This window comes from Lynx canadensis, chromosome A3, assembly GCF_007474595.2.
Source record: "Lynx canadensis isolate LIC74 chromosome A3, mLynCan4.pri.v2, whole genome shotgun sequence".
Taxonomy (NCBI): Eukaryota; Metazoa; Chordata; class Mammalia; order Carnivora; family Felidae; genus Lynx; species Lynx canadensis.
Genome location: NC_044305.1, coordinates 74,416,884 through 74,441,681, shown reverse-complemented (window position 1 = coordinate 74,441,681; position 24,798 = coordinate 74,416,884). Strand labels below are relative to the sequence as shown.

At 38.7% G+C, this 24,798-nt stretch overlaps 1 protein-coding gene across 5 annotated transcripts in view; it reads right to left on the bottom strand.

The window, feature by feature from the left end:
• The window catches only part of CCDC85A (coiled-coil domain containing 85A), a 198,591-nt gene that overhangs the window by 8,168 nt on the left and 165,625 nt on the right, over positions 1-24,798 (bottom strand). For 2 of the 5 annotated variants that reach the window (XM_030310645.1, XM_030310646.1), the window contains exons 4-5: positions 4,481-4,615; positions 1,329-1,448 (exon numbers count right to left, since the gene is read on the bottom strand). The exons of 1 other annotated variant lie outside the window; for it this stretch is intronic. In XM_030310645.1, the coding sequence (XP_030166505.1) occupies positions 1,329-1,448; positions 4,481-4,615 (255 nt within the window). The remainder of the gene's footprint in view (positions 1-1,328; positions 1,449-4,480; positions 4,616-24,798) is intronic. 2 more of the 5 variants (XM_030310647.1, XM_030310648.1) reach the window with 1 other exon arrangement.

The window sequence follows — 24,798 nt, the reverse complement described above, 5'->3', positions numbered from 1 at the left end:
GCATGCTGTTCATGCTTTACAGCATCCAAATGCTGTTGCAGAGAGCAAGATGTTGGTCAGGTGATAAATCAGCAGCCACCAGATGCAGGGCGGAGCCCCTCATTCGGGTAGGCCTTCCCAGGTAAATTCCTCTTGGTTGTTCACTTGGTGAGTTATTCCAACCAAGACAGAAAATGCCAAGTGCATTGCACTGGCCACCAGCACAGTGCTGCTACCTTCACTCAGGAGCAATCAGTATGTGCTTGGGAGGAGCAACTCATTTCATTAAAGTTATAGCAAAATATAATGAGGGGGCTCAATCTTCTGCTAAAATCACATCAAATAAATATTTTAAATTTCTCCTCTACTTGCTTTCTGCATGCCGGAGAAAGTGTGGCCCATTCCAAAAGAGTGAATCTTCAGGTTATTATTGATAAATCATTCCAAAACCAAAACACTTTTTAGTAAAGTTGTGAAATTCTTGTGGCAAGAGCAGGACTGAAGCATGCTACCTACTTTATGGCTCAGAAAGATTTCACCAAGGCTACCTGTTAGGAATTACAGATAATCTGAAGGACAGATTACCTTGGAAATGATAAAACTTGATAAAACTTGAAGGGACTGTCTCAATTTTTAAGGTAATGTTTATTGCCTACATCAGTTTCTCCTCTTAGATAATATTTATATTGTTATTAATTTTACTTATGGCACTTATTTATTGGAAAGCTCATTATTGGTTAAGAAAATAAATGATACATTTCAGCTAAATCTTTTTTGAAATTATCGCAGAATCTGAAGTAAAAGATAAAGTAGCTTTATGAAGAAGACCACCTATTTTCTAATACTCTACAGAAGAGCATTAACTCAACTTTGAACATCTAACTTCTATTTAATGGAGGATAGAGTAGGTTTTTTATTTCAATGTATTCTTTCAAGTTGCACAATGTACCTCAATTGCATAAAGAAAGAAAAATATAACCTTCCTTATTTTGCCTATTAACTTCCTCTATTTGAAGACATGCATACTATAAACACCGCACATAAAATACCCAGAACAATATTTTACACAAATGGATATACATGCACATCAGACTTCAACTTCGATGCAGATTGATATGAATCACATTACTCAAGACAAAATGATAAAACCAGAGATTCAACCATAAGTACTCAAACCCGTTGTCAATTTAAAAACAAGTACACTTCAAAAATTAAAAGAGTTACACCATAAGGGGGTCAAAAAATAAAGTATCTATGGTTAAAACAAGACTGTGAGGACTACCAGACTAAAGCAAACAAGCCACAACACAACTGAAGTTCTGGATAAACGGTTGTACACAGTTGGTTACCTTAAGAGAATGTACCACAGGTTCAGGCTGCTGAGAAGGTGTGGTATGTCCACTGAAGCTAGCTGGAGAGGTGGGTGGACTGTTATTCCCATCAGCCCCTGATGACAACCTAAAAGAACCCTTAGTAGAAAATCAACAACTTTGTTATTAAAACAAAAGTCGTTTAGAACTGCATAGATGTCATTCAGTATTCAATTTCACTGCCAAATGAAAATTAGCTAGTTCATTTTTTTCTAGCCTGTCCTAAGATGCTATCAACCTTTTAACTAGAATACACTCGCTGCTTGACCAGCAAGAACACTTAACCAAGAGCCATCACGATGCATGTCCAGATGTCATTTCTGATTTGCCAAAGAGAGCAATGCTCCCTAAGGAATGCCCATTAAGAATATTTCAGGAATGATTCTTGAAACTTAAAGATGCTCAAGAGTAGGGAATTTGTGAGTTAGCAGCTGAGTTAAACATGCTCACTCAGCAAGACAAATGCTATATTCCATATGTCTCCGAAAATTCGGACACATCACATTCTGGCATTGGAGAAATGGTGTGTCTTATAAAACCCTTCTTTGAAGTAAAGACCTACAGTGGAGCATTTTTCAAAGAGATTCATCCAAATTCAACATTTTCTTTAAGGAAAAAAATATTTTTGGTTTTTTAAAAAATGAAAAACAAAACAGGTCACAAATTATTTGTACGTTAGTGACTCTTTGACTTAATTGCTGAAAAGCCAGAACTTAGGCCCTATTAATTTGGCCTGTGAGGGTTGCAGTCACCCATACAGTAACTGGGAAAAAGTAAAACTTCAGTTACTTCCCCTCCTAGAGAAAAGCAGCCAAATGGAAAGTCTCCAAACCTGTTTTTAGGGTGATCATTACACCCAAAGGGCCTGAGAGATTTTAATTTATGTCCATCAACGAATCTGATTTTTTCATGCCTAATAGATTAATAACTGCTCCATTTCACTCAATCCTAGGACTCTAATACCCTGAGAAGGAGACACTGAAGGTACATGTGTGGATTCACAAACGCAGGAAACAACTGCGATGCGACGTTTATTTTCCAGCACCCACAGAAGTGTTTCTGTGTTGTGCTCTTTAGTGATGGGAGGGAGAATCTGAGAGCAGCAACAGTGAGAAATATGGGTTTTATGCAAACCATTCCATTTGTAGAGAATCTGACAATCCCCTTCAATTTTTACAAAAATTATAATCTATGCAATTTGGAGTACCTTCCCCCTTCCCTGGTCACTTCCTTTCTTCCCGTGTTCTTGAAGGCTATCCTTGCCACCTCATAAGCCAACTGAAGCCATGTTCTTTTCCTTGCTCAAAGAGTTATACAATCAAAGCAGGTCCTGCCCCCGACCCTCACTAATCAACGGGAAGAGGAAGCTGTGGGATATGATGTTTAGGGGACTTCCCCAGTCTGTCCTCCATTGCTACTAATGATTACATTAATAGCAGGTGATGACACAGGAAAGCCAATTATAATAGCCCTAACCCCCTCTGGGGATAAAGTGTATAGGTTTTCCTGTATTTGTAATTCAGATCAAATCAGACATAAGAGTACCTGAAACAATAGAAGGGAACTTAGTAGAAACTTAAAGACGGTTAAGGGGCATCCCTTTCCCCCCAACAACTTGACCACCAAATTGTGGTCATCCTCATCCTCTGTAGAGATGAAAGTTTTCCAAAATGAAGGAGTTATAAAGGAAGCTATTCTCTGAATAGCTCTGGTCCTCTACTATTCTCTTTCCCCACTGCTACCACCGTTATGAACGGTTTTGAAAAGGCTTCTGAGGTTATGCAGAGTTCACTTCGAACTTCTCATTTAGGACCCACTACTGCAGTACAGTTTTCCCTCTGACTGGTAATCTAACTGGGCAGCCTATAATACTCCCCCTCTGGGCTTCCCTCCTTCCAGTTCTTCCTTTCAAACCTCGTGCTGCCCAGCCCTTCTGTTTCAAATGTTAGCTTCCCAGACCTGGCAAAATGGCAGACATATAATCCTAGCATGCTTTTACTTGGGCAAGGGGCCTCTATCTTTCAGAGCTTTTGGTTTTAGAGAATTTCTAAGATCAATGAGAAGTAGCTTCCCTAAACCAAATCCTCTGGGCAATTTAGCACTGTTTAAACTTAAAGCGAGTCCTGCTCTACCTTTAAACACTCTTTTATCTCAATAATAATAATAATAATAGCTAAAATAGGACATGCACAGTGGGGAAAACTCATTCATGAATTAAAGTTGTCCTTCAAATGTGCTTAGTAAGCCAAGGACTAGTAATTACAAGAAAGTTCAAGGTTCATATTTTATGTGGTTTTTGTAAAGTTGCAAAGGTAAGCAAGTGCCTGGTAAAGTTGTCCACCAACAGGTGCTCAATAGTTTTCTAGATTATAACACAACAAGCACTTCCTTCTATCCTGTCTCATTTAGTTACCATAAAATAAAAGGTTATATATCTATGTGCTTAGTAGAATCAGACCAATATTTGGAGAGTTACCTAGGTTCAATCCATACATACTCTCAGTTGACTAGTACATTTTCACAGAAATGTTTTTTACAATGTGCCGAGTGAAATACTAGTAAAACAAATGATTTTAAACAGTCTCTTCAAATTTATTACAATAACATTAAGTCTGTTTATTTAAATTGTAACCTGACTGGCTCAGGAGATAGGTAACTTAAAAAGAAGAAAATCTTAATAAAATTGGAAACATGACTCAAGGTCACTGGTTTTCAAACCACACATGATCACAAAGTGCATGCACCACCTCTTGGGTGGGCAATTGATTTTCAAAGGCAAGGAATAATTTTCTGGGCTGGTCTACAGACAGTTCCTTTTCATGGCCCCGGACCTTTTAAATGCCTTCTTATGAAAGGTGCAGAAAACCTTTGATCTTCTCCAATGCTTGGGGTTACTCAACTTTCAACCCCAACCATGTTCGGTGGGGGTGGGTGGGGGAGGGACGGACACTGACAGTAACCATTTAGGAAATGAAAGGCTCTATTCCCAGCTTCCCTTCCCAGACTCAGACACACACAACTTTCTTTTCTGTGTACAGACTTGTTCTCTCCCCCCAGTGTAACTTTGTCTCTAGCAACAGAAGCCATCTGTATGCACAAGCAAATGCCGCAGCTGGCTCGTCTTCACTCACCGGGAGAGTGGGCAGGCATCGTCCTATTCCTCGGCACCCTTGCCACCACTGCAAGACCCGCCGGGCTCTGGGCCCCCAGCCTTTCTCCATATTTGAGCTGTTTCTAGTTGGAGGTTGCCTTCTATTCTGGGTGGCCTTATATTTGGAACAATATAGTACAATCACTCAGAAAAATACTGTTTCCCAGGTCTCAAGAAAGCAGATAGAACAAGAAGCTTAATGAAATGAACCACAATGACCACAATGGCAAGCTGTAACATGCACCTCAAACTAGGGAAAAAAATGAAAATAAAAATAAATTGTCTGTTAGAACTAATTCTTAAGCTATCAAAAAGAAGTAGATGATATTGCCAAAATTATAAGAAAAAAAAAAAACCTAAGTGATTTAGACAACTTTGTTTATTGGTTTTACTTGTGAGAAATACAGAATTAACTGTAACGCTTCCATTGTATTTTAAATTGTGTAACCTCAGAACTTAACAGAAATTATTTGAAACGTAATTGGGAGCACTATGCTCTTTTGTTAAGACATACAAGGTAGGTCGATATATTCGATAATACTTAGAAAAACTGACAGCGTGTCAAATTCTCAGCACAATTTCTGCACATTGAAGACTATGTAATGAATTAAGAGGTCATCATTGCATTAAAATAACTGTTTTACAAGGGACATATACATCATTATCAAAATTTCTATTAAACAGTTAATCTCCAAATTTCTACACTGGTTAGAATTAGAGATAGCAGATAAATAAATTTTTCCCCTAATTTCAGTTTTTTTCTGTGACTAAACAGCATAATTCTATTCAAATAATCAGAAGCAAAATGAACTTACTTGAACATAATTTCCTCTCCCTAACAACTTTCACTAAGACCTTTATCTAAGTGTGTCATGTCCTAAGGAATAAGACATTTTTTTTTTTTTAACTATAGAGAGGCACCTAGGTGACTATTAGTTGAGTGACCAACTCTTGGTTTCAGCTCAGGTCATGATCTCACAATTTCATGGGTTCAAACCCTGCTTTGGGCTCTGTGCTGGCAGCATGAAGCCCACATGGGATTCTCTCCCTCTCCCTCTCTCTCTGTCCCTCCCCCACTCACACTGTCTCTGTCTCTCTCAAAATAAATAAAATAAAAAATTTAAGATATATAAAATTCAGGGGTGCCTGGGTGTCTCCGTTGGTTAAGCGTTTGACTCTTGATTTCGGCTCAGGTCATGATCTTGCAGTTCATGAGTTTGAGCTCCGCAATGGGCTCTTCATTGACAGTGTGAAACCCACTTGGGTCTCTCTCTCCCTCTCTCTCTCTGCCTCTCCCCTGCTCGCTTGCTCTCTCTCTCTCTAAAATAAATAATAAACTTAAAATGTAAAATAAAATATAGAAAATTCACAATAGTCCCAAAATTCTAGTGTCTGAATGTTTAAATTTAGGAGGCTGAAGAATGTTTTTCAGTCATAATTTTTCAGTTCTCACTGATCTCTTCTCCTCCAAGTGTGTACTGTGTTGTGAACAGCACTGGTCTGTCACTCTTCTTTAACATTTGGGAGCTGAGCAATAAAGAAAATGTGCCATGGTCTTAAGTAAAGTGAAAAAGAGGAGTGGTACTCACAAATCTCTCTTCTGAATCTATGGAATCAGTACCAGTTACCTGTTAAACAAGTCAGCTACACATATTCCTCATATATAACAGAGAAAATTATACATTTGGACTATGACAATCACTTCATTGTAGCAACACAGATTTGAAAGTGGCTCTTTCAGTAATCATTTCATGTGTCAGTGTCTAATTTCTTTCCATCACCAAAAGAATTCTATCCAATTATTTATAATATGGTTTATGGCTTAAAATCCACCTCTCACCCCAATGTGTAGAGTTCTAATTCTGAGATGGTCATCAAAAGTACCATAGATTTTTTTTAATGTTTATTTATTTTTGAGACACAGAGAGAGAGACAGAGCATGAACAGGGGAGGGTCAGAGAGAGAGGGAGACACAGAATCCGAAGCAGGCTCCAGGCTCCAAGCAGTCAGCAAGAGCCCAACGTGGGGCTCGAACTCACGGACTGTGAGATCATGACCTGAGCTGAAGTTGGAAGCTCAACTGACTAAGCCACCCAGGCGCCCCCTAAAAGTACCATAGATTTTTTACGAACAAGTCCTATCTCCATTGGTTCCCTTCATGACTTATGCATCTCTCAGATCTTATGTTTTCGGATTCAATGACTGAGTAAGACATAGCCAGAGTCCCACTTTCATTCTTCCTTAATGTGTAGTGAGATCGAACCTCTATGCCTCTCCATTGTACTAAGCTGATTATCATAACCATGAAATCTAAGGTAACATCTCTAACCATGTAGAAGCATGTTGGAAAGAGTAGCCGTTTCACTATAATATTTCCCTACTTTTGGAAAGTAGATACAACATGAAATAATAGCTGTGCCTTTTAGCATCTTGCAAAGGGTTCCTTTAAAACAAATTAAATATAGACTGCATAGTATTATTAAATCTCATAGGAGGGAGCAATATACGTGGACCAGATTTTTGTGGAAGTATAACCTAGTTGATGGTATAACCATTTTTAAGGGAAAGATATTCTTAGAATCAGGATTATTGACTTTCTACTCCTGTTGGGAGCTTTTTAAAAAAATTTCCAGGTCATGGAAAAATGTGTTCTGGACTGGCCATCATGCTAGCCTTCAAATAAACTGAATGGTATTTATGTACTAATGAAGGCTTGGCTCTTTGCTAGCTCTACAATTGTCAGCCATGCTATTTCTGAAGACTGCTTCATAAAACATAGTAAGTAAGCCTTCAGTACCTCCGTAGACAGAGTTGTTTCTGCCAACTTCAGAGATTCAAGTCGGGGAACCCAGATCTGGCTATCAACCAGGACAATTCCAAACCTTAAAAAAGTCACTTTCTATTTTTTGACAAGTTCACTTTTGCTTAATTTTGTTTGCTGTGGTTTCCCAAAATTCCAAATTCATAAACAATGCTTGAATGACCTTACTATTTCAGTAGACGTCTGTGTACTCAGCAGCCACTTTATATACAGGTACGTGGGGTAACCCATAAATTAATTTAGGTATCATGATGGACCACTCTAAATGCTATGGCAAAGTAATGCTCTGCATCAAGACTGTGTGGGAGGTAGATTACACATCACTTACTATGTGGTAAGTACTCATTATAGAAATCATGAATTCTAATGCTGTAAGCAAACTCCTAGATCAAGAAACAAAAATATCCCTCACTATCACTGAAGAAGATAAAATATATTGGTACTGTTATGCCTTTTATCACATGATATGGAAGACATTTTTCCAAGAAAATTGAGATTTGGGATATTTTCTAGTATTGTCCTTATAATAACAGACTTCTTCAGAATTAAGGGGAAAAAAGCCACTCAAATTTTTTAAAAGATCATCTAAACAATAAGAAAATGTATTACTTAGGGTTTTGCTGAGTAAAATTATTATAATTAATAATATGAATTTTAAGAGAACCAGCAAGATGAAGCAATTGTGATTAAGTGGTCTTCTTGCTATTTTATGGTTATATTTTCTATATTGTTATTTTAATTAACACTCTGGAAGTTTCTATTCTTTTGCTTTACAAAAGAACATATTAAAGTCTCTAACACAAAAACGTAATGTTTTATATTTTATCACACAAAATGCAGGCTTGCCACTTAGATATAAATCAGATGCAATGCATTTGTAACAAACTTTGGAGCCCAACCCTCCTATCTATTATAGGAAGCCAACTATGGAAAGCTAAACATTGATCGGCTAAAATGGTTTCCTGTTAGTTAAAGATGTTCAATTTTTAATAAGTTCTGAAGCTAGGTCAAACTATCACATAGTGCATCATGCCTCATCAGAATGCATACCTAGTTTGGGAGGAAGGATGGATTTTCTCTCCTTATTATGAGGCAAGGGCGGCTGCTTTGCTAATCTCATCAGGAAAATAATTTGTTCAGTTTGACCAGTCTTTATTCTGAAATACCACAGCATTTCACTAGCACACAAACAGAAGCTTACGAGAAACTGTAGAGGTAACCCTGACAAACTTTTTCTAAAACATTCCTGTGTATCAGTTTCAAAATACTAAGAGACCCTCAGCTTTGCTCTAATACATGATATTCAGTTGACTGTATTCAAAGAAAAGCATGTTTTTAAATTTTAAATTAACTAAATAAGGGATCTATTCAATACTGATTTAAAATGTTATATAATTGCCTGGCTTTTTAGATATTCATTTATTCACTTAACTAATTTACTAAGCACCTACCAAAGGTAATAGCCCATGCTATGCCACGTAGGTATCTAATCCAGTAACTTTTTGTTTAAAGAGTTGCACAGTAAATTCAAATAATTGACTCTAGGGTCACACTGCCTGGGTTCAGAGTCTTGATTGGACACTTGGCAGTTGCATGACCTCTCTGAGCCTCAGTTTCCTCATCTGTAAAGTGTGGGTAATAATGGTACAATGGTCCCTCCCTCTATGAGGCTATTTATATGAAAAGAGCTCTTAAAACAGTATCTGGCCCACATTAAATGTTCTGCAAGTATTTGCTGTCATTATCATGAATGTGTTTGCTAATCAACACATTTTATAACTTATTTGTCAATCGACTTTCACATATTTATTGTTGACAGCAGTAATTCTCAACCTGGGGCAAGTTGGCCTTCCAGCGGAGACATTTGGCAAAATGCAGACATTTTTAGTTGTTTAAACTGGGTGATTTCTTTTTTAATGTTTATTTATTTTTGAGAGAGAGATAGAGAGACAGAGAGGGAGAGAGAGTGTTTGAGCAGAAGGGCAGAGAGAGATGGAGACACAAGACAGAAGCAGAAGCAGGCTCCAGGCTCTGAGCTGTCAGCACAGAGCCTGATGTGGGGCTCGAATTCATGAACCACCAGATCAAAACCTGAGTGCAAGTTGGCCGCTTAACCGACTAAGCCACCCGGGTTCCCAAAACTGGGTGATTTCTATGGGTATTTATGGGTAGAGGCCAAGGATGCTGCTGAATGCCTGATGATGCACAAGACCCTCCCCACAACAAAGAATTATCCAGCCCCAAATGTCAATAGTGCTGAAACTGAGAGACTGATTTAGAGAAGAACTGTGTTGGAAAACTATAAAGCAAAATTTCTGGTGACAGCTCCATAGCAGACTTTGCATATGAGGACAAGTCGCCCATGTGATCTGGATGGAGCTTGTGATGATTTTAAAGGAAATTCACTAAGCTTCACCCCTCAAGTGGTCTAAGTATAAAGACATCCATATCTCCACCCCAAGTAGGAAATTACTCTTTTTAACAAAAGGATAAGAATTAAAAATACCCCAAACATCCTACTGTTAACAACGCTAGCAGAAACAAAATACAAATGGGTAGCACAGGGCAGTGGTCCAAAGAACAAAGAGCTCCCTGAGTGGAGAGGAGAGCATGCTGCAAGCACCTTAAAAATCAAGACACCAATCCCACAGAGAGTAAAATTGGCAGAAGGTGCTTTGTGGAAATTATGAAAGAAGATAAAGCTTCCTTAGCAATACAACAGGTAAAGATTCTGCAATCAATTTTAAGCAGTCACATCAGGAAAGAATACAATTGCCAGAAAATAGAAATGAAAGCCCTCACACGTGAAGCATCCCAGTGCAGAAAGAAAGCATTGTGTGACGTGCAGAGGGAAATCAGAAATCCAGACATGAACGGCGACCATTTTTTCCTTCACACACGGCTAAGGGTTGTACTCTGTTTACATGTTTGTCTCCTCAGTAGGTAGAAGACTCCTTGAGGGTGTGTCTGAGTCCTAACAGTACTTGGTTACTAAGCTCCTACTACCTACTACCTGCTAGGACTTTCCTAAATGCTGTAATTTACAAGATTATTAAGACTAGCTAAGATGAGCTCCTACTACATGTTAATACCTATCAAGACACTAACTGTTGGCCTGGTGCTATTCTCAATAATTTATGTTCCATAATTTTGTTGTTGTTGTTGTTGTTTATTTGTTTGATTGGGATCCTGGAGATCTCCTTCTGTTCTGTGTATCCACTGATTAGCTCCTGGGCTGCAAGGAGATTCTGGCGAGGATCAGGTTGTCTGGAATGGCCCATGGTCTTGGCGGGAGCTGTGAATATAAATAACTGATACAGATGAACTGGTGTTTGCCAGCTGAACATCAGCTCCGTGTTCATTTGACTTTCTCCATTCAAGGTACGTAACTGTGGCCACAACAGTTACATAAAGTCTGCATCTAGAATAATACCCAAGGATTTTGAAACTTGGGATTTTATCAAAGTCTCCTAGAGAATTTGTTGAGAATTACTGACAATTCACTTTGGAATACTATAGGAGTCATGCTATAAATGAAACACAGTAGGGCTCCAGATAAACACAGTTATTAAGAGAATAGTTTATTTCCTCTTCTAACTTTCTTGAGTTTGGGTTTCTGTAATACTTTTCTGGATCTGTCTTTCTTGTCCTATCCCAGTGTGATCCAGGATGTCACTCCCTTCATTCTGGTTCATATTCATTCATATTCATATCCTCTCTCCATCTCTAATACTGTAATAGGTATCTTGAAAAGTTGCTTAATTCTTGGCTCCACTAATGAACAAGTAATGACCATGTGAACTTTACTTTCACTGTTTAACAGATGAGTATAAGTGTTACTCTGACCACTCCCCTTCAGATGAGCTGACAAGACTCTTGTTCATAGCTCAATGTTAAGCCCTATCACATTTTACAGTACTATTCATATATCTTGGAGCTCCTTAAGGTCACTGTACTTTGTAATCATGATGATTAGCACCCTATCTGCACACAGTAGTTGCTCAATAAACTTTGTGTTATAGGATGGTCAAAATCTATGTGTGAGACTGTGTGGCTTTTCCTTGTCATTACAAAAATAAGTGTATAAATGCTTTATTTGTGTGTCCATACACTTGGTAATCAGAAGATACTCAACTACTTGTCAAGTAACTAAAGCACACTTGTAGAGTGCTAGCATGGCCTGAAAAAAGTGAAAGGCCATTTTTGTGATGGTCCATATTTTGGCAAGTCAACACAAGTCAAACTCCACCTAAATTCCCATTATTTTTTTCCCCTCATTACCCAGTTACTCATGTTTTACTCATGTTTGAGCAAAATAAATTTATCCTGAAAGTATTAAATTACTTCTATTTCTAAAGCCACAGTAAAGCTCAAATATGTTAAAACAGTAACTGGACAGATCACTAGAGACACTTAGTAGACCAAAAGTAGAAAAAGACTTTATTACCAGGGCATCCAAAGTATATGCTGATTCTCACCAAAATGATTACGTAATGAGAAACATCAAGTGGTGAAAACAAAATATCATCAAAAGAGATGCTATCCTTAACTTCATTAAGTGTAGGCCAATCTGTAAGTATCCAAGTGTTCCCAGCTAGGGAAACCCAGAAGGTAATATGTATTCACTCATTCTTCATTTCTATGCCAAATAGTGGCTAAGATTGAGTTCTGTGGAGTCACAGAAGATGTGACAAAGAACTTTAAGGCAAAGAATCTGAAATTTTAGACATCACTATATTCAGGAAACAGAAGTGGTTCAGAAGGATGTGAGGGACAGAGTGGCAAGAACTGAGGCTGACATGAAAGGCAGGAGGTTCATGGAGAACCTTTTATACCATAGGAAGATTTACAGTTTATTCCACACAGAGGCATGAGCTGTGACAAGACCTGATTTGTGTTTTATAGATCTCTCTAGTAATGACGTGGAGAATGATCTGGATGGGACAAGACTAGCTGGGATGAAGTCCATTAGGACATTGAAAGAGAAGTTCAAGTGAAAACTGAGCAACGACTACTCATTGCTCATTAGCCAATAGCAGAAGGAATGAAAGGATAATATTGACAGACTAAAGGGCAGGACCCTAGGAGCCTTAGTGTTGATTTGAATGTATGCAGTAAGACTGAAAGAGGAATCAGGGATGGCTCCCAGCTTTCTGGCTGGGCACCAGCTAAATGGTCATGCCGTTAACCAGGCTAGAAAATGCCTGCAGAAGTAATGGATCTAACTCCATCAGATTTGAAAATCAAGATCAAAGAGGTAATTAACAATGTAAAGCCCAAAAACATCTTTCTCACAGATATTCCCACAATGTTTTTCTTCTGACATGTGAGGGTTTGTAAAATATTTAAATTGTAAAGGATTTTAACTTCATGTCAGGATGAGAATATCCCATCAAGTGATATCATGTTCTTGGAGAATAACAAAGTAATTTTTAAATACCTGTGACTCCAGGTGAAAGTTGCAGATATATAAATATAGTCCCTCCCCCCCAAATAAGTGAATGAAAGTAATTACAGAAGTTAACAGGATACTTTTTACAAGAATCAGAGAGGGCAAACCCCAGAAAAAAGGGATCTTGAAAGGGCTAAGACAGCAAACACCCTGTGTCTCTGTACTCTGTAGCCAGAATGACGGTAGACAAAGAATAACAATGAAGGCCTGGTTTTAAAAAAAATTAGCTGTTTAACAATAGGTAGGAAATGTGAACAATTACATTTACGTACATTCGATTTCTAAGTAATGAGCTTATGCGCTTAATTTTTCTCTTTTTGTTAACCATACAATCCCCAGTGAGAAACACGGAAATTTCCAGGAAAAATAAGATGATACATTTAAATGGCTTTTCAATCAGGTTGATGTTAATTAAATAGTGAAAATTGGCGGTATGTCTGTTGAGAAAAACATATCTGAATACTTCCAGGCATGTAAGAATGGGGGTCGAGGAGGCCCGAGTGGGACTGAGAGGGCACGGAGCTGAATTGCCAGGATATACGCAGAGGCTAACAAGGAACGCTACTTGACACTGCATTTGGCTTGCAGAGCAGAGCCAATTAATGATTGCGTTAAATACCTCAGCACTACCCCCTCAGAGCCCAGTAAAGACATGAGCAGAGCTAGGGCCCCCAGGGACTAAACAACTATCTAAGATAAATTCTTGTTGAGTTGACTAAGAATATTACTCTGTGGGGTGATGCTTGCTGCCCTGCCTTTGGCAAAAGGAAGGATCTTTTTCTTCAAGGAGTCTTCCAGTGCGCAAAGCTCACACACAAAGTGGGAAAGTCAAGATGAGAGAGAGGAGGACGGAGAGGCAGAGTCAGCTTCCTCCAAGGGCAGCTACCTCTCTCGAATCCATATTAATACTACAATAAGTGAGGCTGCCTGTTGGCCTGTGGTTCTGCGCATGCCATTTGTTGGAGGCTCTCTTGTGGAGTATTCACAATAATTTCATGCTTCAAGTCTTACAAAAACAAGACTGGCCACAATGAATACAGGCAGTGTAGCCTCTGCCTACATGGTGATAATAAAATCTCTAGCAGGGAGCAGTGAAATCTCCCATTAGAGAGAACACCATCAGAGCACAAAAGGAAGCATCTAGAAAGCCTGAGCCCTTTTTCAGACACAGTGCTTACTAGGAAGAAAGATAACAAGGGACTTAAAATTAGATTCATCTGTGCCCTACCTCATAACAGGTAATTTATGGTGAAAACCAAGAGTTTTGGATTCAAATTATAAATGCTCATTTAAGTAGATAATATTCCAAAAGGTAGGTTGAGGAACCAACCATCATAGAGTTCAAGTATAAAACAACTTTGCAGAATTAGTACACAAGTCGGTTCACAAATCATCTGTAATTCTGGGAGATTAAAACAGTTGAATGAGCCTCTCCTTCCAGTCTGCATTGTATTCTCTCCTTCCCTATCTTTAAACTTCAGAGTGTCCCAGGGCACAGCCCACAAACCTCTTTTTCTCAGCACTCATTCAACAGGAAGTTCTAATTCAGTTCCCTAGCCACGTATTCTTACAAATTTGTATCTCCAGCCCTGACCTCTCCCCTGACTTTCAGATGTATACATCTAACTCTGCAGGTGACACCCCCTCATGGATGTCCATCTCAAATGTAACCTGTCCAACACAGAACCTGTTCCCCCAGTCTTCTGCACCTCCATAAACACCACCACCGATCATACAGTCACTTAGATCAAAATCCAAGGAGTCATTCTTAATTCTTCGTGGGGCTCCCACCCTGTACTACCACTAGGCTGCCAGTCACTGTACAGCCTGTGTAAACACTTCCTCCTGGGGTTCTCAGGGTCCAAACTATGAAGCCATATGCAGCCTCTTTCTCTTATGTTCCAGATCCAATCTATCGTCAAGCACTCTCAACTCCACCTCAAAATATTCTGTCAATGCCAACGCTGCCTCACCATCTCCACCCTACCACTTAGTTCAAGCTGCCACTAGCCTCTACACTACCAACCCTAGCTCACTAATGAGTATCCCTATGTCCTCTTCCCCTGCCTCTACCTTCTTCAGTCTGGTCTTTACCCAAAATTCACAGTGACCTTCTGATAATGTAACTAGATATATCACACCCTTGCTCTATTCCTCCAATGGCTCTCTGTGAACTCAGACCCAAACCCAAACACTTGACTTTTGGTCAACAAAGCCCACAGCATCTGTTACGTGCCTGTCTCTGACCTCACCTCCTGTTATTCTCGGTCTCGTTCTGTTCTAACCACACTAGCTTTCTTGCTCCTGTTTCCTCATGCATGCCTAGCTCACTCCCACCGCAGGCCCTTGCTGTTCTTACTTCCTGTGATGCTCTCCCATACTCCTATTGGTCCCTTCAGATGTTATGTCCTCAAAGAGTCTTCTTCTAACTCCATGTAAAATACCCTCTTTCACTCCAGTTGCTCACCAATGCTGTGCCCTGCTTTTGTTTCCTTCACAGTGATTATTACTTCTACATATTACATATTTATCATTTTTAAGAATATCCCACTAAAATGTAAGCTGCATAAATTTCTTATTCAGGGCTGTATCCCCATTGTCTAAAACAGTATCTGTATACAAGAGGTGCTCAAAAAATATCTGAGGGGTAACTATCGAAAGAATGGCCAATATGAGCAACCGGCCTTTCATGGCCTACAGAAATCCCATTCCATATTTGTTGGGGGTCGTTTTGGTTATACTGAGAAAAGCAGGGAAGGCCACTAATCACCTATCATTGAATGAATAACCCTACATTAATCTGACAATAACTGTCAACATTTATCATTCCAAATAGCAAGGTCACTGCTTTGTCTAACCTCTATGAGATCCTGGGGATACAAGATAGCATAAATAGCTGATATTGAAAATGGTTTCCCCTCATCCATGCATACAAACTCTGACCACAGCTAATGCCACAAACCAAGTCTGCCTGGTTAAAAATTTTATTTTTCCTGAAGTCTCTAGTCCCAAAATTCTGACAGCATCACCCAAGTAAAGGACCTGGCTGAACCTTAAAATGCATACCTAAAATTTCGGGGGAAGTTGTGAAAAGTGACCTCATGAAGCTTTAGAAAAGGCAAATTTTAAAAAGAAATTTTTAAAGTTAGAATTTTTACCAGAGTATCATCCTGGAAAACAATCAGGTTAATCAATAATAAGTTTTACTAAGCTACCCAGAGCAGTCTTAAAAAAAAAAAAAGTCAAAAGTCTTTTGCTAGCTCAAGAAAGACCCAGAGACTAATAAGCTCCATAAGCTACCCACTGCCTGACCCTCAGCAAGTCACTTTCCTCAGTGGAGAGTCCTATCAATTAGCTTCATGAGGTGGCCAGTGAAGGGTGACTAATAAACTTGATTGCAAGGCACTTGGAAAACATTAAGTGCTATAGAGAAGCTTCATAATTGCCAGATTGCCATCAGTTACCATGAAGTAATGAGAATGCATCTGGCTTTTTTTAAGCTGCTTTCCACCCCTTGGCTCTTCTGATGTCAATGAATCCTAGTGATAAAGACAAAAGCATCAACGAGGATTCTTTCTCACCTTCCTGTAGGTCTCCTCCTGATCCACAGGAGACATGATGGAGATGCAAACTCGCCTTTGCACTCCTTTGTTCCTTCCAAAGAACCTTGCAGATCCCCCATGAAGAGAGACTGCATGAATGGCCAGTTGAAGGCCTTTCCTGTTTGTCCTTTTCAAGCATAACACAGACCATCATTAAAAACCAAGTATTTGACAAAGATCATGGAAGAAGAAATATTTAAAATACAGAAAAATACAGAATTCACTTTATTCTTACTAGCAATCTCCCAATTTCTCATTCTATTATGGCGAGGTCCTCACTTAAAGAAAAAGGGAGATTAATTGGTTTCTGACCTCCTTTGAAGCCAGAAATGGTTTTCCTCATTCATGATAGACAGGGATTTAGAATTTCCTTGTCTGCAAAGGGCTATATAGCAATTCTTGTTTTTCTCAGACACCAGCCATGGGGTATCTATTTTAAAAACAGCCTGCTCCATATTATCTTTCCAGCAATCTAAGACATGCAAGGACACAAAAGTAATATAATCAATCACTCACAAAGGACGAGCTTCAATCATCAGACATATGTGTTTCAGAGTACAGACTTCCCTCCATTAGTATCACAAGTGTCCTTCCTATAGGGAGGGCTTGCCTTTTCAAGTCAAATGCAAGCATCTTGATCTCCAACAAATTTTCCTCCCAAACTAAGTGGTTTGTTGGAAAGAACATCTTTGTCTCTTCTCAACTGCTCCTCTGGTTTACTCACAGCACTTTCAAATCCTACATATTGATAACTTAGGGCAGGTTTGGGGCTGATAGGACAAAGGAACTTGAAACAATGAAAATATAATACTTAGAGGAAAAATTCTTTGTATTTAATAAATTCTTTATGTACAAGTGATAACTTCCATAACAAACAATAGAATAGACTAATTTAAAAAAATTTAAGAAGGGCAGCTTCATAGGTTGAGCTTCTGCTTTCGGCTCAAGTCATGATCTACTGTTTGTGGGTTTGAGGTCCGCGTTGGGCTCTGTGCTGACAGCTCAGAGCCTGGAGCCTGTTCGGGTTCTGTGTGTCCCTCTCTCTCTGCCCCTCCCCTGTACATGCTCGTACTTGCTCTCTCAAAAATAGACATTAAAAAATTTTAAATATTAAGAGATGACCCAAGCAATTAACAAGTGATTTCAGGGTAGTCCAGGGGTCAGCAAATTACTGCCCTTTAAATCCAGACTCTTTTACCTGTTTTATCAGTGGTTTATTAGAACACAGCCACACCATTTAGTTACTCTGTTTTCAGCTATTCTGGTGGTACAGTGGCAGACATGAGTAGTTGCAAAACACCATATGGCTCACAACTTGGAAAATATTTACCAACTGGCCCTTAATTTAAAAAGCACCAAGCCCTAGTATAGAGGGTAAGAAAGTCATTACAGATTGGAATAGTCTGGGAACTTTTTGGAAAAAGAGGCAAGTGGCTTACAGAGAAACTATAATTGAACCAGAAGTGATAAGTGTTAAGTAGATAAATATTCTTTCCTGACTAATCAGTTATCTGAGGAGTAGAAATGTCCTTAAGATTACAAAAGAACGAGATTTTCCCATGCTGAGAAAACCATTATCAGAGCAATGAAATCTCTCAGTGAATAGTAAAACAGATGACTCAAAACTCAACTGTGTTTCTTGGCTAAGGCCCAATTCAGACCCCAATGATACCATACCAAAGGTGCATTATGGGATGGTGATGGTGAAGTTAGTGGTGGTGATTGGTGGTGTTTTCATCACTATCTTGCTTCAGAAGAAAACATTTGCCATGCGGACGAGTTTCAGCAAAATGGGAAGAATGTTAGGCTAGTAGTAATGGAAAATCTGGGCACAAACCTTGCCTCTGCCCACGAGTGAACATTCTCTTACCTGCAAAAACAGAGGTCATCATAGGGGCCAGGGTCAGAACGGGAATCAGCATCAAGATGGACTCAGTGTTAGTCCGATACACAGGACCTCAGGTGACACTCGGGATGTGGTTACAGTGCTTGTGACAGCAACAAGACTCGAGAGTAGAATGGGTGACTCAACCACCCTCATCCTGTGTGCTGTCTGCACCGTGAAGCAGGACTCAACTGGAAGGGTCACAGATTCTTGTAAATCATGCATTTTGCTGTGGCCCAAGCTGTATTTCTCACAGGAAGAAAGGTCCATTTTAGGCTGCAGCCCCATCATTTCAGAGCTTATAAAAATAAAGAATAGGGCACTATCCCTTTCATGACCTACAATGTCTCTCCTTGGGCCCTGAAGATTTAAGATTCTGGACACTTAAGACCAATAGGATTGATGCCTTCAACAGAAATGAACAGAAAAGATATATCTAAAAAGCATAATTTAATAAGGTAACAAAGTATTAAAAATCAATGTGATAGCAACACTGGACATTTTCTACGCTTAAGGAGCAAAGTTCTATTGATTAGTAAGTCACTATAAACATCATTTACAGCCCTGAGAGACCACCCAGAGTTGCGAGCTGTCTAGGGACACTCTCATGACTGATTCTGAAGAACTTTGTCGATATCAAGATCATGAGCAGGGTACTTGTTTTAAGTGAAAAACGCTGGAGAGGTAACTGCCTTTACTTGCCATCACATCCATCTTGATCTCGTTCTCAAATGTTAAAGGCTCAGTATAACTGGTTTCGCTCACCAAGCGAATCCTCTTCAGCAAAATGAATGCCCATGATGCCACATGAGCCACCCTCTTCACAAGTGAGCATTTTCGAGGGTCCAGTCTTAAATCGACCTCTCTAAAGTTCTTTTCAACTGGCAAAGAACCTGAGCTGCCGTGACCGACTATTGTACCATTTGCTGAACTCATCAACAAAGTGCGTGAATTTTGCTGGCTTAAGGGCTCATGCATTAATAGCAGTGGGACAGGAACAGGGAATGGAAAGTGAATGGGGCTGTGTTCCGAACAAAGTAACAAATTTCCAAATGTAAAGTTGCTGAAGCCTCCTCCATCTAAAACTCTTTGTCAAACAGATGTCAGCCAAATTCAAATTGTCGCTTCTGTTAACTTTTGGCACTCAATACATGCTTGCCACCCAAAAGGATAAAGACCTAACATTCCCACACAATTTATTTGCAATTAAGTTTACTGTAGTTGTCATTTATTTCTGAGTGTGTATTTTATGTCTTTCTTGTATGAGACTCCTATAGTTATAGATATAAAATTTTCTAGCATATGAAAATATTTCAATAAATTATCTTTTGACATTAAGATACACCTGCCTTGGGTGTCAAAAAACAGCTGAAATATCTTGGCTATTAAACAACCTCCTTTCTTGGAGCCAGCTTTTATGTAAGTCCAGGATGGCTCCAGCTGGTCCTAGGTTTATTAGTATTTGTTATCTGTCAAACATTAGAACTTAATGTCTTGCATGTTGTTCTGTTGCAAATGAGAGGCATTTTAGGTCAAAAAAAAAAAAAGATGGTACCAAATTTGTTTATTGTCACACTATATTTGAGTCAGATTTGTATTTCTCTTTGATTCTTATGTTTCTATATGCAATCTTTTTTCCTAATAAACTGCTAAGAGTAGCAGCTAGATTCATAAAACTAGCAAAATAATAATTAGTCCAAGAGTTTTAAGCAGGTGATTAGCGATTTCCTTTTGTGTTTAATTTTTTTTTAATATTAATTCAAAGTTGCTTCTATTCCACTAACCTACATTATGAAAGTTAGAAAAATCTTAAAGAGGGTAAAATTCTGAAAGAGGGCTTGGTTATTTGTGTGTCTTGAGTAAGTGCTCCTGAATTCACAAATATCTAAGTTGAGTCCGTTTTTGTGAGGTTACTGATAAACTTGAGGACAAGAAAGTCTCCCAAAGGAAAGAATTAGACCAGAGAGAGACCCTTGAGTAAAGAGTAATGGAGTACTTTGAGAAGGGAGGAACACTTTTTGAATAGATTGGTCCTTCATTAATAGTAACTCTTCTTTCCCACCTTCATTTCTGGGTTTAACGCTAAAACCTGTGGGGGTGGGGAGTACTTTTCTCTTAGGCTTTGGGTCTGGAACAAGGTAGAACCCAAGCAGGAGTGGGGGGATTTTCTCAGCCCAGACATGTTGGGAGCCAGGGAAATGGCCAGCACATCACTATACCCAGTAAGTCAACAGTCAAACTCAGGAACAGACTTAGGAGGACAGGTGAAAACCCATATACTTGAAGGTAAGCTGAGAGACTTGGATTCCATCTGTCTGACCCCAATCTGCACTGGTGTGGCCTGAGGAAACACAATCTTCTGTTACTTCTCTTCAGTAATGCAGCATCTACAAATGTGGGTGGTTGTTTTCAAAACACTCCACTGCTTATTGGAGGTAGAAAACCACTTTACAGAAGTTTACTATACAGAATGAATCCAATACCAGATATCCTTTGAAAAAAGTATTTTTTTCTTTCTCTAGACATTGTTCCTTCCATGTATCGCAAGTCTAGTTGACTGCGATTCATATGCAAGTCCTCTTGTTTTTCTCCTCGGCCGTATTGTACCGCAAAAATAGTAACGTGTGATATATCAGGTCTCTGTCGTGGTCTTTTTCACAATTTTGACTTATCTCAGAATTGAATTCCTGACAAGTAGGTTACATTTAAAAATAAAGAATACAGACTGTTTCTGCATAATTGCAGGTAAATAAAGTTAACTTTTAACATTTCTTCTATTGGTATTCTTTCATCATAATTAAAAAATTCTCTCTGAAATGTCAGGTCTCTGTTTATTCTATGAAATCCTGAAATATTTTTAAATGTGATTTTGAAAAAGTTTACATTAGTGGATGTGCTCAGGAAAGAATATCCTAAGTTCAGGTGATCTCTCACTATCACTTGTACCAACTTTTTATTATTTTATTATTATTATTTTAGTGTTTATTTTTGAGAGAGAAAGCGAGCATGAGCAGAGGAGGGACAGAGAGAGAGGGAGACACAAAATCCGAAGCAGGCTCCAGGCTCTGAGCTATCAGCACAGGGCCTGACATGGGGTTCAAACCCACAAACGATAAGAATCATGACCTGAGCTGAAGTTAGAATGCTTAACGAACTGAGCCACCCAGGCACCTCTTGTTTTGTACCAACTTTTAAAAGGTAAGTCTGCAAGTAATAATACGGAATACGTAAACAACACCTAATATGAATATTCATACTTTTGGGCTCTCTTCAAATGTTGTGTTCACACAGTCACACACTGGATTTATTTATTTATTTATTTCTAATTTTCTGTTTTAATCTTTATTTATTTTTGAGAGAGAGAGAGACAGGACAGAGTGCGAGCAGGGGAGGAACAAGAGAGACAGAGGACACAGAATCCGAAGCGGCTCCAGGCTCTGAGCTGTCAGCACAGAGCCCGACAAGGGGCTCGAACCCACAACCCATGAGATCATGACCTGAGCCGAAGTCAGATGCCTAACTGACTGAGCCACCCAGGCTCCCCATTCACACACTGGATTTAAAGTACAGCTCTGCGATGCCTTGCAGGACAGCACAGAGAGCATGGCAGAGGAAGGGTGCTGTGCCCTCTGGAAATGACTGATAGTCCATCCATACCTATTAGTTTCTCTTTACAACTGGCAGAACCAACTCAACCTTTGCTGTACTATTTCTCCATCTGTGCTTGACTAAAGACCCCTTCATTCTAGGACTGGGACACAATCTTTTTCTTTTTCTCCCCCTAGAGCTCAGAATGATCAGGGCTGGAAGGAACCACAATTACCAATGAAGAAACACATGCCTTTGTACCTGACCAGAGAGAAATCTATAAGCATTTAAATACTCATCTTGTTTATTTTTAAATAAATATACTGTTTGGGAAAACTAGTGCCTTTATGTTCATTATGCAGGGCTTATATAAGAATAAAATGTGAACATGAAGGGACACTAACGTATCTCATCTCTCTAACTACACCTAAGCTCACACAACTCAGACTGGTATGTGAGCTCCTCTATATGCATATAATGTGACAGGAGCCTCGAAGACAGATACCCTTGACTATTACTTAAATAGCTATCTGATGAAATTCTATAACTTTAGAACCCAATGAGGTAGAATAACCCACAGTGACATGATATGCACCTATAAATAAAGACCCAGTGTTGTAAAAAGTTGTAGTTTTAGGGAATTTTTAAAATCAAAATAAAAAGGACATGCTATTTTGTGTATATATTACACATATATGCAAACTTTCTCTGGACTAAAAAGTCATGGATTTGCAGAGCTGAGCAGAAACCTTCCATATCACAATGGTAATACTCTGTTACTCAAGCATATTAAGTCACAAAGGTTAAGACCTATCATCTTGGTCCAATGCTAATATGCTGAGGTCCTAGCTCTTCTAATTCCTATTCTCGTTCTTGCATATTCATGGGGACTCCTTTAATTACTCTGGTAACTAACAGAGTCCAAAGGTCACAGCTGACTATATCTCAGCTTTCTAAAATTAACTCAGTTATGTTTGCTTATTTTTTCACACTATCTAGCTTAAATATAATTAGGAAAGTTTCAAATAACTTTGAAATGTATTTACTTAAACTGTCCTTTTTTATCAAAGAACAATTATTTGCCTATACTAGAGTTATTATCTATATTCTAGTAGGCAATATAGATATTTCCTGTATTACATTTCTATTTGTCTACTATACATTTACAAGATAATATTAAGAGGCACCAAGTTTAATTTTTAAGGTGTTATAAGCACATTGATCCCTTTGCTCAGGCTGCAGCAAAAACAAACAAATTAGAAGTAGAGACTTTTAAATGAAAAATGCCTGAATCCACCTGTAGGAAAGGTCTGCACCAAAAAGAAGGATGGGGCAGATGGATCCCTGTTAGAGAGGTAGTGACCTCCGGTAGGAAATGGAGATCAAAGTGAGGTTTCTCAAATGGGAATCTTCACTTCTTTACAAGCTTCAATTAGACTCAAGTTTTCACAGTTTAATGTATTTTATATATATATATATATATATATATATATATATATCTCCACATTTCATTCCCATATCAAATACTATACAATTTTTTCTATCTTCTTTTTATTTTTTGAGAGAGAAATAAAGTGCCAGCTAGGAAGGGGCAGAGAGAGAGAGAGGAGAGAGAGAGAGAGAGAGAGAGAGAGAGACAAGTCCAAGCCGGCTCTGCACTGTCAGCACAAAGCCCGACGTGGGGCTCTATCTCATGATAGAGCTCTATCAGATCATCACCTGAGCCAAGATCAAGAGTCAGGTGCTTAACAGACTGAGCCACCCAGGTGCCCCTCTTTTCTATCACTTTCTAGGAGACTGTTTCCTTACCATATTAGGAAAGAAAAGACTGTTCCATCTTTTTTAATTTTTCACTTTATTTTGGATTTAAAAAAAGAATAGAAAGCCATTTCTCCACGGCAACATTAATTTCTCTTATAGTTCCATCTCAGGTTTTCCCCAAATATTCTTCCATATCGCTTCTCATTCAAATATCTATGATTCTAGTTGATATTACTACACAGCAAAATTTTTGCTGTGAGGGTCTTATTTTCTTTTGTGACAAATTCTGCCAAGGACAGGTAACCAAAATGCTGTTTTTATGGCTATTCCAAATTAAAAAAAATTTTTTCATATGCCCTAGTGGTACATCATCATGCCGTATAGATAGAAAAAGGCAGTACTGTTAAATAAGAATGGATATCATAGTCCCTAATAATTGAGTCTTTTAAATTCAATAATTCTCTTTATAAGTTTAGTAAGTGGCATAGCTGTATTTTGTTGCATTTCTATTTCATCTATTTTCTCTCATTAGCATGAAAATTTCTCATCATATATCCTAGATTATCAAACAAGATCCCTCAAGCATGGGGGGGGGGGTCCACAAAAGAATGCTATAAACCCCCTCCCATGATTTAGATGTTTTTCCTATGAATTTCACTCTCTCCAATATTTTCACTAATAGATTTTAGCTTTTCCCTAATCCAGGCTCTATTGATTCAGGTTCTCCAATGTGACTTTTCCCCTATAAATGTATTTTCCATATCTATTTGTCTCTTTTTTTCCAATACACCTACACCACTTGGGTAGCTCCTGTCTGTCCTCTGAAAACTCCATTGAACTATACATAAAAGCTTTTTTTCCCCTTTCTTTACTTCTATAAATCATGGTGATTTAGAGAAAATGGCAATCCACAAGCATTCTTCCTCTGGTGGAGTCCATTTTTTCCCAATAGGACTCCAGCAGCAACCAAGCCTTAATGGATTTAACTAATTTCTTCTATCAGTAGCATCCAGATTCACCTCTGGTTGTGTAACAACGTACAGTTGTATCTATGAAAAAATTTTTTTTGCACAAATTACTCCTCAGGAGTGTCAGAATGGTACTTTCCATGCAAGTAGCAATGGAAGAACAGGAGCACCACTTGCTTTAAGCACCTGTAAAGCACTATTCTGTCAAAGCCTGTTTTTTG